Source organism: Aulonocara sp. 'chitande type north' Nkhata Bay, linkage group LG3 (genome assembly GCF_057382095.1).
Source record: "Aulonocara sp. 'chitande type north' Nkhata Bay isolate Kocher_YH1m ecotype deep benthic linkage group LG3, A_spYH_male_GT1.1, whole genome shotgun sequence".
NCBI classification, from domain to species: Eukaryota; Metazoa; Chordata; class Actinopteri; order Cichliformes; family Cichlidae; genus Aulonocara; species Aulonocara sp. 'chitande type north' Nkhata Bay.
In genome coordinates this window covers 48,322,103-48,338,005 of record NC_141346.1, presented here as the reverse complement: position 1 = coordinate 48,338,005, position 15,903 = coordinate 48,322,103, and the positions used below count along the sequence as shown (strand labels likewise).

Sequence of the window (15,903 nt, the reverse complement as noted above, 5' to 3'; positions counted from 1 at the left end):
GGGGAAGTGAATAAATCTGATTATCTCTTCATTACGACCACTGTAGGTGGATGGAATATATTACAGAACAAGTGAACATTTTTTCCTCTAAGTTGATGTTAGAAGCATAAAAAATGGACAAGCATAAGGAGTTGATTGAGTTTGACAAGGACTGAAGTGTGATGGCTAGACTGGGTGTTGACTCGGTCAGAGCATCTCCAAAACTGCAGCTCTTGTGGGATGGTCCCGGTCTGCAGTTGTTAGTATCTATCAGAAAGGAAGCAACTGTGGTGACGGGCGGTCAAGGCTTAGTGATGCACGTGGGGATTGGCCCATGTGGTTCGATCCAACAGATGAGCTCAAAGTGCTGAAGAAGTTAATGTTGGTTCTGATAGAAATGTAGAATACAACATGAGCAGAGGAGCATCAGTACTGTACCATGGAGCAATGAAACGGTTTGGTTTAATGACTCGCGTTTTCTTTTACATTACATGGATGGACCCGGTGCTTGTGTCACTTACATGGGGAACACCTGACACCAGGATAGACTATGGGAAGAAGTCAAGCTGGCAGTGTGATGCTTCAGGCAATATTCACATGGAAAACTTTTGGTCCAGCCATTCATTATGGATCTTACTTTGATACATGCAACCTAGCTAAGTGTTGCTGTAGGCATGTACACCCTGATGGCTGAGGCTAATGTGCACTGCTGCAAAGCAAAAAATGGTTCGGCAACAGTTTGAGGAGTACAACAGAGTTTGAGGCGTTGACTTGGCCTCCAAATTCTCAAGATCTCAGTCCAGTCGAGCATCTGTGGGATGTGCTGGACAAACTAGTCCAATCCATAGAGGCTTGACAGCTTACACGACCACAGCACACCTTCAGAGGTCCAGTGGAGTCTGTGCCTCAACAGCTCAGGGCTGTTTTGGCAGCAAAACTGGGGTCAATACAATATTGGTCAGGTGGCCATAACGCTGCCTGGTCAGTGTAATTAGCTGAAGACTTTGGGAAGGACTACATGTACAGGCGATCTACAAAGGTCATGAATTAGGTTTTCGGTCAAACAGTATTCATATTGATTGTTTCTCTCTAGGTTGACTCCATGGCTGGGATGACCTCCCAGCCCAGCATGGGAGCCATGGTTGCCTGCACCAAGGGGACCAAGCTTGACACTGGTATGTCACACACTCATTAGCCTCTCAGGTCAGTTGTTTAAAAAAAAATAGTCATATAAAGAATTACAATTATTTTTGGCCAAAGGAGCACTAGTAAGTATTGTGATGAGTAACTAAATGTTTAAAACTACACCTGCAGCTTGGAATTGTTAATGAGATCAAGCTCAGAATACATTTTTGAGTGTCCTGCTTCAGAGGAGGAAAGGCATTGATCAACAAATCGATGCATGAGTCAAAGTCAGGCAGACCTGTGTGTTCTGCTCAGTGATAATGTACAGTACACAGTCGATTGTTAGAGGGCGATGTAAAGAAAAGGAGACAGCAAATAGAAGGAAACCACTGTGGTCAATAAAAAACTCCTCCTCTGATCCATAAGATAAATGGTTCACATGGTTTCATAAACAATATCAGCAGTAGCCATTATTAAGGTGGTCGTATTTCATAAGTTTGCTAAAAGTTGAAACCTGATGTGCAGCACATCAGGAGCATCCTTGGAGCGTTTCAAGGGTTTAAGGTTCTCTGAAAATGTCTTAATGTCACACTTAGTGACTGATTTGCTTTCCCAAACAGCATCGTACCAGATATCTTGTTGTTGGCCTTTGTATTGTGCATTATGTTATATTCTCCCACACCTCTGATCAGCGACTGGGCTCGGTGACCTCCCACAGCGAGGGCAGCAGAAAAGATGTGTTAGCGCACTCAGTCGTAAAACTTCTGTTTAAAAATTGAAGGGAAACGAATCGGGTTAAAGGAATTAAAAGTGATGTGGAGTTTGCTGCTCAGTTATGTGGAGTAATGCTGTTGGGAATACTGACTCAGCTCTGCTAACCAGATGTGATAGCTCATTTCCATTACTCAGAACCTTAAAATGCCCAGCTAATTTTGTTTACATGATATTCATACTGCACACTGTCAGCTGTCCTTAACATAAGAAGTTTGGCACTGTAGGGTAAATTATTGGCGATTATGTTTTAAATAGACTGGCGTAGTCGCCCTGATATTCTGTGACACACTATTTTCTATCGCCTGTTTTTTGCCGTGTGGTGATTGTCCTTAGTTTTATCATTGATCGCTTGGCATAGACTCTTATGTAGCCCCATTGCAGTTATCCTCAAGCACAGACTCCTCAGTCTGTGGTGATACACACATGTGCATCCCTGCTTTGCATATTTATTGGTGTATTCTCAGACGTGGTCTGAAGAGGGTTCTGCAGTTCCTGTCGTGAATAAAATCACTTTTTGTTAAACTGATGCAGAATCTAGCAAGCCTTAGTTTGTTTTACATGGTTACATCAGTGCTTAACATTTAAAGTAATTAACCCGTACATGAGAAAAATCCCACCTTAAACTGTTAGTTTAGAAAATGTATTAGACCATATCATAAAACCATGAAAGCATAAATATAGAAAAATAGTTTAAAACTTAAAAACATATTATTTATTAGGGCAATAACAGGCTTGGTTCACATTTTTACACCCAAACTCGAGTCGGCACGCTGGACCTTAATCAAGCATAACATTTACTAAAGCACATTTTTCTTATTTTTCTATTGAGAAATGCAAGTAAATGACTGTCACTTGGCATCTTAATCAGAAGTAGTAATGTGCTTTTTCCATTTTTTCCATTTTAGAAATTTGTAACACATTTTGAAAACTGATAGAAAACAATAATTATAATAATTTCAGCCATAAAAATATAATTTCAGTTAACGAACTTGCACATTCTGGTGGATTAACCATTAGAGAAACATGAAAAACTAAATTTGTATATCGTGGTGATATCACATCACAGTACTTCTGTAGTGCTGGGCACATTAGGCTGGGTTAAAGCACAAGTCATTTCCACTTTTGAGAGACTAAAAAACGTCTTAAGCGTAATTACAGTGCAGCTGCAGTGGTTTCAGAAAATGATGGTGAACCACGGGTGTTGGTGGTGTTTGTACCTGAAGGAGTCCTTCAAAGTGAATGAGCTGCTTTGCTTGGCTTATTGTTTCTGCAGCAAAATGCAATGATCACTCACATTTAAAACCCTTTCATAGAAGAGGAAGTGATTTTTGTTCATAAAGCAACGTAGTAGCAGAGCCATTTGGACGTGCTGTGTTCGCAGCATAATGTGTGGCTTGAGCCATGAAGGAAAATCTGTTTGCATCGTTGCTGCTCACTCAGTACTCATTTAACCCACAGCTGGATGCAACAGGTTCTTGGACTCGAGTAGGAAACATTGTAGAGCACGACATAAATGTTTCAGTGAAAGAAATTTTGTCGCAGTCCGGTTTAATGACACAATATCAATTTGTGAGCATAAAGTACCAAAAAAATGGGAACAGAAAGACAAGGTCATTACTCAAAAGCCAGAATTTTTCAAGTCTCTCAGGTTATTCATGGAATTTCAATTTGCAGACTGTCTCACACACATTTGTGCATACTTGTGCTCTATCCTGTATCCTGGGGTGACCCTGGTAAATGCATTATGCATACAGCTCCCTCTCACATCCAGCTTCTTTTATACCTGTCATCTTGGCCTCGTGTCTTCTTTTCATCACCGCGTGATTTTTGTGCCTCTCTCCCTTTCCCTCTCTGTTTGCCCATCTTACTACATTTGTAATCAAGAAAAGCACTGTGTGACACTTCCATACCTCACTGACCCTAGTCCGTTTACTGCTTCTCTCCCAGCTTTCTTCCATCTCTCTTTCAAAGCAATAATCAGTGCAGTGTAGTGTGCGCTGCCTATTCGATCTCCCACCCTCTCTCTGCTCTTATGCCTTTTCCTATTACTCCCCCTGCTTTTACATTGTCTTCCCTCGTCATCCTCCTCTTCCTTCTTTCTCAATCTGCGACAAACCAATTAACTGCACTTTCCATGCCTCCAACTCCCCCTCTGCTTGTCCTTTCCCTTCGTCTCCCTCAAAATCTCTCTTGGTATCTCCTTCTCCCAGAGAAATGGCAAAGCATTGGCTCTGTGGTTAATTTGTTTGTCTTCATGCTGTCTCTTTGTTTATGCAGTAAGCCGCGACGTGCGTACATACCCATGCGTTTTAAAAGTCATACATATTCACACATAGTTATGCAGCTGAATGATGACACATATTAAAATAGTCCTCATGTTTATTTGACACTGCATTTACTGCCTTCTCTTGTGCATCATGCTTGGATTTAATTGATAAAATATTTAGTAACAAATGGCAGACGCTCTGCTCAGAGGTTATACGTTAACTGTGTAGACGGTCAAACCCTACACACTCACAGCTGAACCCAGACAAACGTTTGAGCAGAGGCATTAAATGTATCCAACCTGCTACATCTACCCTTGTATTTGGGTTTTTTCTCCCACAATGTTATTGTGTCTTCGTCTCATCAGCCTCTGGTGTGTGCGTGCTACAACTGTATATGTGTGTCAGTCTACAAAACGTGTGTATAGATTAATGAAAGCAGAAGTATGCGTCTGTCTGTTTGTATCCTCTGTTAGTGATTTTGTGCTGCTAATGAGCTGAATATTGATGGCAGTTCGTCACTACCAAGCAGCCATCTGTGTGAGTGATCTATGGACATGTGTGTTCCCATGGGTGCCTAAAAGGGGGGAACAAGTGAAGCAAACGAGTCCACACTATTCAATTATGGAAAAAGCTTGTCCTATCATCCTTTGTGTTCTAATTATAGATTTATCGTCATACGGTTGCGTGTGTGTCGGATTTATTTACAAGGATCTGTGTACAAAAGGAGCAAGGGGTGAGCAGATGAAGATTTGTGTCTGATTCTCAGTTTACTATTGAATAAAATTAATTGCAAAGTTAATCTTAGATTGAATGTTTATTATTTCAGACTAATTCAAAGTCATTTAGACTTTCAGACCATTTTTTTTCCTTAATTGTCTTTAGAGTACCAGGGGCATTAGTTTGATCATACGGCAGCTGAAGCTGGTTGTTTGCTTGCTATTGAAGTCGCAGGCTGGCTTGAGTTAGAGCACCTCTCTCCAGGTTAGGCAGTCATCATTGGGACTTTTACTGGGAATGAAGCACATCTGCAGATTTCAATTTGTAGGGGTCTTTTAGACAGTCTGGCTGGAGTCGACTGAGCAGGTTCTGCAGGACAGAGCCAGATGATGTTGGCACACAGCAGGAAGCAGCTGCTGCTGCTGTTGATTTAGACTCCGAATTGTTTTATTTGAACTACACCAGGCTTCAGAAATGTAACTTATTCCAAAATACACAAAAGATTTAGGTGCCGCATTAAGCAAAAATTAAACTAGATGAAGAAATCTTGATTAACTTAAACCTGGTAAGTCCAAATAAAGTCAATTGTGTGAATAAAATGCTTTAAAGTAGTTGAAGAAAAATGGTATTACTATGGGAAGAAGGCAAGCTGGCTAAAGTATTAACAGTAAAAGCGAGAGAGTGCGAAGTAGGAGCTAAGATAACAAAAGAATAATATGATATAAGAGAGGGAGCAAGTCGGTCGTGATCAATTGTTTTATCACACCGGTCTGGTTGAAGTGTGTTTCAAATCAAATCAAATCAAATCACTTTTATTGTCACATCACATGTGCAGGCACACTGGCACAGCACATGCGAGTGAAATTCTTGTGTGCGAGCCCCACAAGCAACAGAGATGTGCAAACACAACAACACAAACGAGCAAAATACAAGAATGGCCAACCTGAAACTAATAAATATATGTACAATATATAATAGTGTATGCATTTCTGGATGTGTATACTAAATATTTTCCTGTGTGTGTGTGTGTGTGTGTGTGTGTGTGTGTGTGTGTGTATACACATTTTTACAAATTAAATAGTAAAAAAAAATAAAATAAAATAAAATAATAATAATAATAATAATAATAATAATAAAATATATAAAATATACAGAGTTGAATATGTGCAAAACAAGTGGCATTTATATACAGTATGGAGTGCATAATGTTGAAGTTCCAGTAGTGAAGCTGAGGTGTCTATGAAGTGTTCAGCAGTCTGATGGCCTGGTGGAAGAAGCTGTCTCTCAGTCTGCTGGTACGGGACCGGATGCTGCAGAACCTCCTTCCTGATGGAAGCAGTCTGAACAGTTTATGGCTGGGGTGACTGGAGTCCTTGATGATCCTCCCCGCTTTCCTCAGGCAGCGCTTCCTGTAGATGTCTTGGAGGGAGGGAAGCTCACCTCCAATTATCCGTTCAGAGCACCGCACTACTCGCTGGAGAGCTTTGCAGTTGTAGGCGGTGCTGTTGCCATACCAGGTGGTGATGCATCCAGTGAGGATGCTCTCAATGGCACAGTGATAGAAGGTCCTGAGGATGCGGGGGCTCATGCCGAATCTTTTCAGTCTCCTGAGAAAGAAGAGGCGCTGCTGCGCCTTCTTCACTGTTTTGTTTGTGTGTACTGACCACGTAAGATCCTCAGCCAGGTGTACGCCAAGGAACCGGAAGCTGCTCACTCTCTCCACAGCAGCGCCGTTGATGGTGATGGGGGTGTGTACTTCTCTGCACCTCCGGAAGTCCACTATCAACTCCTTTGTCTTTGCGACGTTGAGGGTGAGATGGTTGTCTTGACACCAGTGGGTCAGGGCGCTGACCTCCTCCCTGTAAGCCGTCTCATCACCGTTGGTGATGAGACCCACCACTGTAGTGTCGTCCGCAAACTTCACAATGATGTTGGAGCTGTTAGTGGCTGTGCAGTCGTAGGTGTAGAGTGAGTACAGGAGAGGGCTCAGTACACACCCCTGTGGAGCACCAGTGTTCAGTGTGATGGGGGATGAGGTGATGCTGCCCAGTCTGACCACCTGGCGTCTGTCAGACAGGAAGCTAAGGATCCAGCTGCAGAGGGAGCTGCTCAGTCCTAGATCCTGCAGTTTCCTGTCCAGCTTCGAGGGAACGATGGTATTGAATGCTGAGCTGTAATCTACAAACAGCATCCTCACATACGTGTCTCTCTTCTCCAGGTGTGACAGGGCAGTGTGTAGTGTCAGGGCTATGGCATCATCAGTGGACCTGTTGTGGCGGTATGCAAACTGTAGAGGGTCCACTGAGTCGGGTAGTGCAGAGCAGATGAAGTCCCTGACCAGCTTCTCGAAGCATTTGCTTACGATGGGGGTCAGGGCTACAGGTCGCCAGTCGTTCAATGAGGAGATGGTGGAGGATTTGGGTACAGGGACGACGGTGGCCATTTTGAAGCAGGCTGGGACTACAGACAGAGAGAGGGAAAGGTTGAAGATGTGCGTGAACACTCCAGCCAGCTGAGCCGCGCATGACCTGAGGACGCGGCCGGGAATCCCGTCCGGACCAGGGGTTTTGCACCGTTGTTGGACTTGACACCCTGAATCCTTTCAGAAATATCTTTTTTTTTTCTATTATTAGTTTAATTCTGTTTAGAATAAACCACAGTGTTGACCAAAGAAACTGAAAGGCCAGTGACATAGTGTAATTCAGTCATTGTGTTACTTACTGACTGAATAATGTGTCATGCAATGTGTCATGTGTTCAGCTGTGGCTCGCCAGTTGGCCTTGTTAGACCATTTAATAATTTGTGAGCTCCTGTTCCTTACAAATAAATATAGAGGGACAACAGAAGAGCAATCAAATCATCATAGTTTTGTCAATGTGGAAATGAGTTTCCTCAGATATGGCAGACCGTTGTAAATTTTTTTAAAGTTGCTGATGATATGTTTTGTTTTGGATATGTTTAATTAAAGACGGGACTCATCACACCATTTATTAAAACCATCAAGGACTGGGCCATGGGTGGTCTCGTTATCCTGAAGCTGTCTAACAATAACAGTCATGTGCATACTTTTAAAAGGGTCCCGTTTTCATACCTTTTAGGCAAGCAAATGGTTACAGATGCCAAATTAACCGCTTTTATAGGAAAATTAGCGTTTTCTTCAGTAAAGTAAATGCAGGTTTATGGCAGCGGGGTGAGAGAGGGGGGTGTGTGAGAGTGAGACAAAGACGTGTAGAAGATCTTCAAAACATCTCCAGAGTTGTTGAAGATGTTTTCAAGAACTGTAGAAATGACACACAAGATTCTCTTATATTGAATGGTTCATTCTCGTTGAATATGACGCCACTAAGATGTTCTTAGTTCTTTAAATGTCTTGCAACAAACGGTGTCATTGTTCAACTCTTACTGCAGATTATCTTCATCCCCCCAAATTCCACTGAGACTCGGATTCGGCGTGTGTAAACCTGTCCACTTGCTGACACTTTAAATGAAATGTTAGCTTGTAAGATGATGTTTTGACCTTTCATTATCTCCTTATTTCAGCTTATAACTCAGTCACATATCATTTGTTTATTTTTAAACAATATCAAGTGTCACACCGTGTTTGGGAATTAATTCAAACCAGTTTAAAAAATCGTTTTCAATCACTATTTGAGTTGATTAGGTCAAAGCCTTAGTAGTCAAACATCATTCTTTGGCGGTCACAGTCTGTTAATCCCCTGCAGTGTGACAGAAGTGAGAAATGTGCCATTTAGCATAATTGCAATTAAGACTTGGAAAAAGAGCAGACGGGCTAACACGTGCATTAACTTGCTTGGTGTAGAGTGGCCTACCAGACTTTAGGTTAGCTGAGATTACAATTCTACTGTTGGTTAAATACTAAACCAGTTAAATCAGTGTTAGCTGAGTTTGCTCACTGAGTCTTATTTAATAAAACATGATGTTAATTATGTGCATTGTGGTTACATTCATGTCAGAAGTTATGATAAAGGAGGTTATGTTTTGGGGTCATAGCCCTTACCCATGACCTCCGGTTCCAAAAAGCTAAGAGCTCAGGGACCCCCTCTCTTCTCACGCCCAGATCTCACACTGACAGGAAGTGATTGAATTACCATGGTTACAGGGCATTCCTCTTTGATGTATCCACCGTTTTAAATCGGTGGACTTAAAATTAGGTGGTTTAAAGTTGCAAATGTCTCTTTGTCCATCAGCTAAAAGCCCCCACACATATAAAGTTGAGTGTGGCGGCTCAGCTGCAGCTGATTTTAGGGAGGAGCTAAAGATTCGCCCACGGTGACCTTTGAATCACACTCAGCTGCCGAACATGTCCCCACACTGTATTAATCCAAACTATAATTTCACAACGGAAGCATAAATGAAAGATTAAAAATAAGTGTTCACAAACAGAGAAGAAAATGGACCCAATTACTGCCTGACTTGGCAGACGGTTGAATTTGAGGAGCAACAACATGCACATTAATATCACATTAATTTCACAGTAGCTCCATTTACCCGCCAAGATCAGTGGAGGCACGCAAACACTTTGGAGTATGTACTCCTTCAATCTAAAAAGTACAAGCTTGTCTCTGTTATTGAAGTAATAAGTTTGGCTCGTTAATATGGCTGATTTTTGTCATCATTAGCCAAAAGCTCAGTGTACTGCCATTTCTGTCATGGTATTAAAGCAGTTGCAAGGTAAGCTGCTTTAACACACCTTAAGTGGCAGCAACAAATGCTGTTTTAGTTTTTTTTTTAAAGATCTCAAAATATCCGAGGGATTTAACAAGCAGCTTTGATGTAGCAAAGACTAGATTAAAATACAGAGTGACTTTTCCAGCATGCTTACAGGCTCAGAGTACAATTTACACAATAGGTAAACTAGATATTATCCTGTAATACACCTTCCAGAAGACATGAGCTGCTGCTTGTGCTGCAGACTAGTTTGTTGAAAGTACATTATAAAAACTACAGGCTGATACTGTGTTATTGATAGAGGAGGGAAAGAGACTACATAGAAACCTACCAAGCAGGCACATCTCCTCTTCACACGATGTTCTCTATTTGATGGTACTCTGCTGTATGTGATGCAGACGGCTGAGAGTAGGAATCGGCACACTGTGGTGTCATTGGAGATGTATTCAAACATACCTGATTGGTGTGTGTTAACAACAGTTTAGCACACTGCTCAGTTTAACATGCTGCTTATTTTTTTTTGCATTAGCATCAGCATCATAAGCCCACAATTGACTAGTCGGCACAGTGCGCATGTTGTCAATATGACTAATTCAGATAAATGGCAGGCTCCCATGGCTTCACTAACGGTTCATCTGTATTTATAGACCGTATCACAATGTAAGCTAAATCTGGTGATTGCTACTTTACATGAAGACAACAGTATTGTCGTTTAATGCTGAATGCATTTAATCCCATCAGCCAATTCATATGCTGTGCTATTACTGGGTTGGACGTGATCACACAGATTTGTCAGCGATATATATTCATGATGGGAATCTCCTGTTCCAGCACATCTTAAAGGTGCTCTGAGATCTATGACTCTGGAGGCTATTTGAGAGTATTGTGACAATCCACCGTATCCTGCTAAAAGGAGTCATCAGGAGATGGTCAGTAGCAATGCTCGGGTAGGCTGTGGCATTTAAAAAGATCATCCATTGCTTTTCATATCTTCTGTTTGGTGACTCTGCTGAGAATTGTAGAATCTGCTTTGAGGTTCAACATGTTGTGCACTCGGAGATGCCCTTCTACATACCTCGGTTATAACAAGTGGTTATTTGAGTTTGTTTCCTTCCTATCAGCTCAAAGCAGTCTGGCCCTTCTCCTGACCTCTGCCATCAACAAAACATTTTCACCCAGAGAACTGCTGCTTGCCGGATATTTGCTTTTTTTCCAGACAGCTCTGTGTAAACCCTAGAAAAAGGTGATAGTTTGACAAAATTTCAGTAGAAATCCAGTTTGTGAAATGCTCACATCAGTCTGACACCAACAACCATAGCACATTCAAAGTCGCTGAACTCACCTTGTTGCCATTCTGATGCTCCGTTTGAACTTTGACACTTTGGTCTGAGTGCATTTAAGTGCTGCCTTGTGATCTGCTGATTAGATATTTGCATTAACATATAATTTAACAGGTTTAGACGGGGCAGGCGAGTGTAAGTAACCCCTAAGATTACAAACTCAAATTTCTGCTCAGGGTCTCTATCTCTAGTGACATGCTTTAGTTTTCTATATTAAAAGACCTCAAACATCAAAATATCTTTGCTTTTGTTTTTGCCCCATGTGACATTTAAGTGTAAAGTAATTTTCAGTTTAAGTCACATAACTGTGTGCACTGAGCACAGATTTGATGTCAGTTTATTGTCCTGTTTTGCAGGCATCGCTCTGGAGAAGGTGTTTGACTACAGTGAATACTGGGAAGTAGCCAGAGGCTTGTATGCTCCGTTTGATTGCACTGCCACCATGAAATCTGGCAATGCCGACGTGTATGAGAATGAGATACCCGGGGGACAGTACACCAACCTTCACTTCCAGGTACAGTTAAATGCTGCTGTTTTGTTTTTGCCTGTCAGTGGATTATTTCGAGGCTAAAAACATTAGGTTACTGCATTGTACGAATCCAATTCCAAAATTTGCGACTGGTACGATGAACTGCGTTCACGCTGTGCCTGTTTTCTAATGCGCTGACACCTGAGGTCCCAAAGATCACGCGTATCCAGTACTGATTTTCAGCCCTTGCATTCTGTTGTCATTTACATTTTACACAGCGTCCCAGTGTTTTGTAACTGGGTTTGTATCTGGTTAACTTAAAATGGAGAAACAGGTTCTCTGTGTCTATTAGCTCAATAAAACATCATCTGTTTCAGTCACTGTTGTTAACATGGTTGTGCTTAAAGTTCAAAGCTCAGAAACTTGAGTAAAAGCTGCTTATTCCAGTGTTTGTGAATGCTGTGCCAAAATACAAGCAAGACTCTGCAGCGTTTGTGCTGTTAGAGTCACACTGAAAAATTTAAGAGATCATTTCAAAGTGATTTAAACCGCAGGACCGTCGCTGTAGAATTCTTCCCAAGTGTTCAGCTGCAGGACTGGCTTGTCCAGCATTCCTTGATTTTTCTCTTAAATTGGTTGTAATGAAAAGAAAAGCTTACTCGGTTCATTGGTCTATTGCAGGCTCACAGTATGGGACTGGGCAACAAGTTCAAGGAGGTGAAGAAGGCCTACGCAGAGGCCAACAAACTACTTGGAGACCTTATTAAGGTGAGACATGGACACGGAGCGTCCCAGCTTGCTCTTTATTTTCATGAGCAAGCTTTAATTTAGTTTACCAGCACAACAAAGATGCATTTGGAGTCAGTGATGATAGTGGCCTCAACACCCAGCTGCAGTAACTGATGCCAGAAAGTCCTAATTTAACTTGGCAGATAAGAGTATATTAGAAAGTCCTTGATTTAGGAGCATCAGCTGTGTTGGTTTACATTATCTTCTTAAACAGAGCCGTATAAATGGGTTTGGGGAAATGAGTAGAATGCACAAGGTCGGGCACATTTGCAGCGTTAATGATGTTTTACTTTGTAATATTATGTCTGACTTGGGTCACGTGAATTTCCTGCTGAAAGCACAATTAGAAATGAGTTTTCCATATTCTTTCATCAGCCTGGCTCTCACTGACTCAGTATGCCAAGCCGCCCCTCTTTCCTGGCTTGGCTGAGCAAAACAATCCCAGATTAAGTTAGGTGCGTTCACTGTTCTGTGCAGTCTGAATTCACTTTCAGTGCAGCAGTATATTTGGCTTTCCTCAGCTCCCTTTTCCTCCGAGTAATTTTGTTGTGTGCCTAACTTTTTATAGCTTTGTCATTTCCCTTGCTAGACTTGTTTATCTTTTCCCGGCTAGTCTACATTAGGCTCATTTATCCTCTCATTAACCAGGTGGATTTAACGTAACTTCAGCCATCACTAATTGTAGTCACGGACAGGGAGCTCTGCTGGAACGCTGTCATTCTGTGCCTAGGCTGACCTCCTGCCTGCTTCTTGTTTATCTTTCATTAATTACTATGTTTTTCACATTTCTTTTTCTCTCCCTGTAATTATTTTGTTCTTTCTTTTGCATTTTCTTTCATTATCGAGCCACCCTCTCACGTTCCTTCTGTTCTCCATTCCACATGCTGCTTTCTGCATTTATTCTCAGCCATCTCTTTATTTTGCTTTTTCTTACCTTAGACATGCTCCCATGGATTCCCCATTATTTTATCACCACCTTCTCTCTTTCTTTAGGTCTCTCAATTTTCCCTCTCTGGTCCCTTCTCCCTAATTTTCTCTCCCCCTTTATGTTTTCCTCATCAATCCCCTACCCCTCTGCCCATGCCTCTCTATCAATTCAATTAAGACTCTGTGGGCTTCACTGCACAAGCCAATGTTGGCTTAATGTGCCTATGGGCCCTGCTATGCTCTCCGTTGTATCCTGTTAGCTCGACAATGGCTGTGTCTCTCACACTGCTGGTTTGTCGATAAGGGAGAAGGAGTGCGCTTGTCAGATATAGACATGGAGTACACACACCACATACTGCACTGGCAGTAAGCAGTGCACCTAAAGTATATGCCCACACGCACCACGGCGAAGCCCATATCTTTGAAGTTTAGTGCCGTCAGTGAAGGATAAATGGGGATACTTTCCTCATTTTAATCAAGAACACAGCTCTAATTATTTCAGATTAAAAAACAAAGTTAAATGTCTAATCGTCTTCAAAGCATTTACATAAAAGTGATTTGCATTAAAGGGATTGTTTACTTCACAGAGTCTATTAATTCATGTTTTCTTGCAGTGGGTGTCATGTTCTGAATTAAGAAATCAAGATATTTGTACTGGATGTCTCAACTTACAAAACTGCATCATTACTTAAGCTCATGGGCCTCTCACTCAGTACCAGACAACATCAAACTCGACACGGGAATCTGGGAGATTTTCATAAAATGCTTATAAGCCTGACAGTTTCATAGCTTAATATTAATTCCAGATGTGCAGCTGAATATAATCATTACGTTGCTTGCTGAGTATCCTGTACCAGTTCTGTAAATCTGCCTTAATCCACAGACTTGATTTACAATTATAAACAGGTATAAAACTACCTCATTAGTTTTCCTTCGCATTAGTGACCATGAAGTTCAGAAAGATCAGATTGAATCTGTTAATGATCGTGGACCAGCCGTTCGTTTGCATGCAGAGCATTTGAACTATGACTATTTAATGACCCAAGCTACAATGACTCTACTAAATATGACACCTGCAGTAGGATTAGGATTGTGCTCTGTTTTCATGTATGTATCACATACAGTTTAATTAGGTTTAAAAGCATGCATGTGGTAAAATGTAGTGCTGGGAATGCTAAGCTGAAAAGAACCATTGATGATATGACCTTGAAACTGGTGAGCAGCTATAGAATAGAGACACAAGATTTGTTTCCCTTTTCCACAACACATCATGTACGCTGCGTGTTTTGGTTGATGTCAGTCTCCTTTGCCCTCCTGTCAGCCTACTGGTCACATAGTGCATAGTATATGTACAGTATCACTACTGAGCCGACAAACCTTGTCTGGAAGATAAGAAGGGCTCTTGTCTCGTTCTAAATCTACTCGTTACTGGTTGGAAGACTCGAGTGAGAAACCCCCACACACGAACAGATGGCTCCAGTGTTTGTGTCAGTGATATGAACTGAAAATGCAAATTCAAATCAAATTCAAATTTTTATTTGTCACGTACAGTCATACACAGTACGATATGTAGTGAAATGCTTGGACAACTGCTCGTGACCTAAAGAAAACAAAAAAGGAAAAGGCTATGAATAAGAAAGGAAATAAATATGAAAAATTAAAAAGGGTAAATTTAACTAGGAAGGAATAAAATATAAATTAAGGTTAAAAATGAAATAACTGTACAACACAAATTAGAATGAAGGGTAAATTTAACTGGGAAGAATAAGATAAAGATAAATATATAAATTAAAGTTGAAAATAAAATAACTGTACAACAAAATACACAATACACAATATAGAACTATATAAGAATGTATGAAGAAATCTAAATATAAATAAATATATACACAATAACAGCAGCTGTACAAGTATTAACCGGAAATGAAGAATATAGTGACCAGTGTTGTGCAAAACCAAAGTCCAGAAAGTCCAGTGTGTGTGTAAGAACTGTATGTGTGGGTCAGTACTGTGTGGTGGTGTGATTGAGAGACCGTATCGCCTGCGGGAAGAAGCTCCTCCTCAGTCTCTCTGTGTTGGTCTTCAGGGAGCGGAATCGCTTTCCTGACCTCAACAGAGAGAACAGTCCGTTGTTGGGATGGCTGAGGTCCTTCACGATCTTCCTGGCCTTGGTCCAGCACCGCCTGCTGTAGATTGAGTGCAGGTCAGGGAGCTCGGAGCGGATGGTGCGCTCAGCTGACCGCACAACCCTCTGTAGAGCTCGTCTGTCCTGCATGGTGCTGTTCCCGAACCAGGTTAAGATGTTTCCCGCCAGGATGCTCTCTATGGTGCACGAGTAAAAGTTCCTGAGCACCTTGGAGGGCAGTTGGAAGTCTCTCAAGCGTCTGAGGTGGTAGAGACGCTGTCGGGCCTTTTTCACCACGGTGTTGATGTGACAGGACCATGACAGGTCCTGCGTGATGTGAACTCCGAGGTATTTGAAGCTGTCCACTCTCTCCACTGGGCACTCGTTGATGACGGGGGTCTGGTAGTTCCTCTCCTGCTTAGTGCTGAAGTCCACTATCAGCTCCTTTGTCTTACTGACGTTTAGAAGGAGGTTGTTCCTCTGGCACCAGTTCTCCAGATTCCTAATCTCCTTCAGGTAGGCCGTCTCGTTGTTATCAGAGATCAGGCCCACCACGACGGTGTCGTCAGCAAACTTGATGATGGTGGTGGAGCTGGTAGTGGCCACACAGTCATATGTGTACAAAGAGTACAGCAGGGGGCTCAGAACACACCCCTGGGGGGCTCCAGTGCTGAGAGTGGTGGAGGCTGAGACATGTCCGCC

The 15,903-nt window shown here is 41.9% G+C and overlaps 1 protein-coding gene across 2 annotated transcripts in view; it reads left to right on the top strand.

Annotated features, from left to right (window-relative positions):
- pcxb (pyruvate carboxylase b) overlaps nucleotides 1-15,903 on the top strand; it is a 319,257-nt gene that overhangs the window by 277,655 nt on the left and 25,699 nt on the right. For both annotated transcript variants that reach the window (XM_086284188.1, XM_086284198.1), the window contains exons 19-21: nucleotides 1,073-1,154; nucleotides 11,248-11,405; nucleotides 12,042-12,128. In XM_086284188.1, coding sequence (XP_086140314.1) covers nucleotides 1,073-1,154; nucleotides 11,248-11,405; nucleotides 12,042-12,128 — 327 coding nt within the window. The remainder of the gene's footprint in view (nucleotides 1-1,072; nucleotides 1,155-11,247; nucleotides 11,406-12,041; nucleotides 12,129-15,903) is intronic.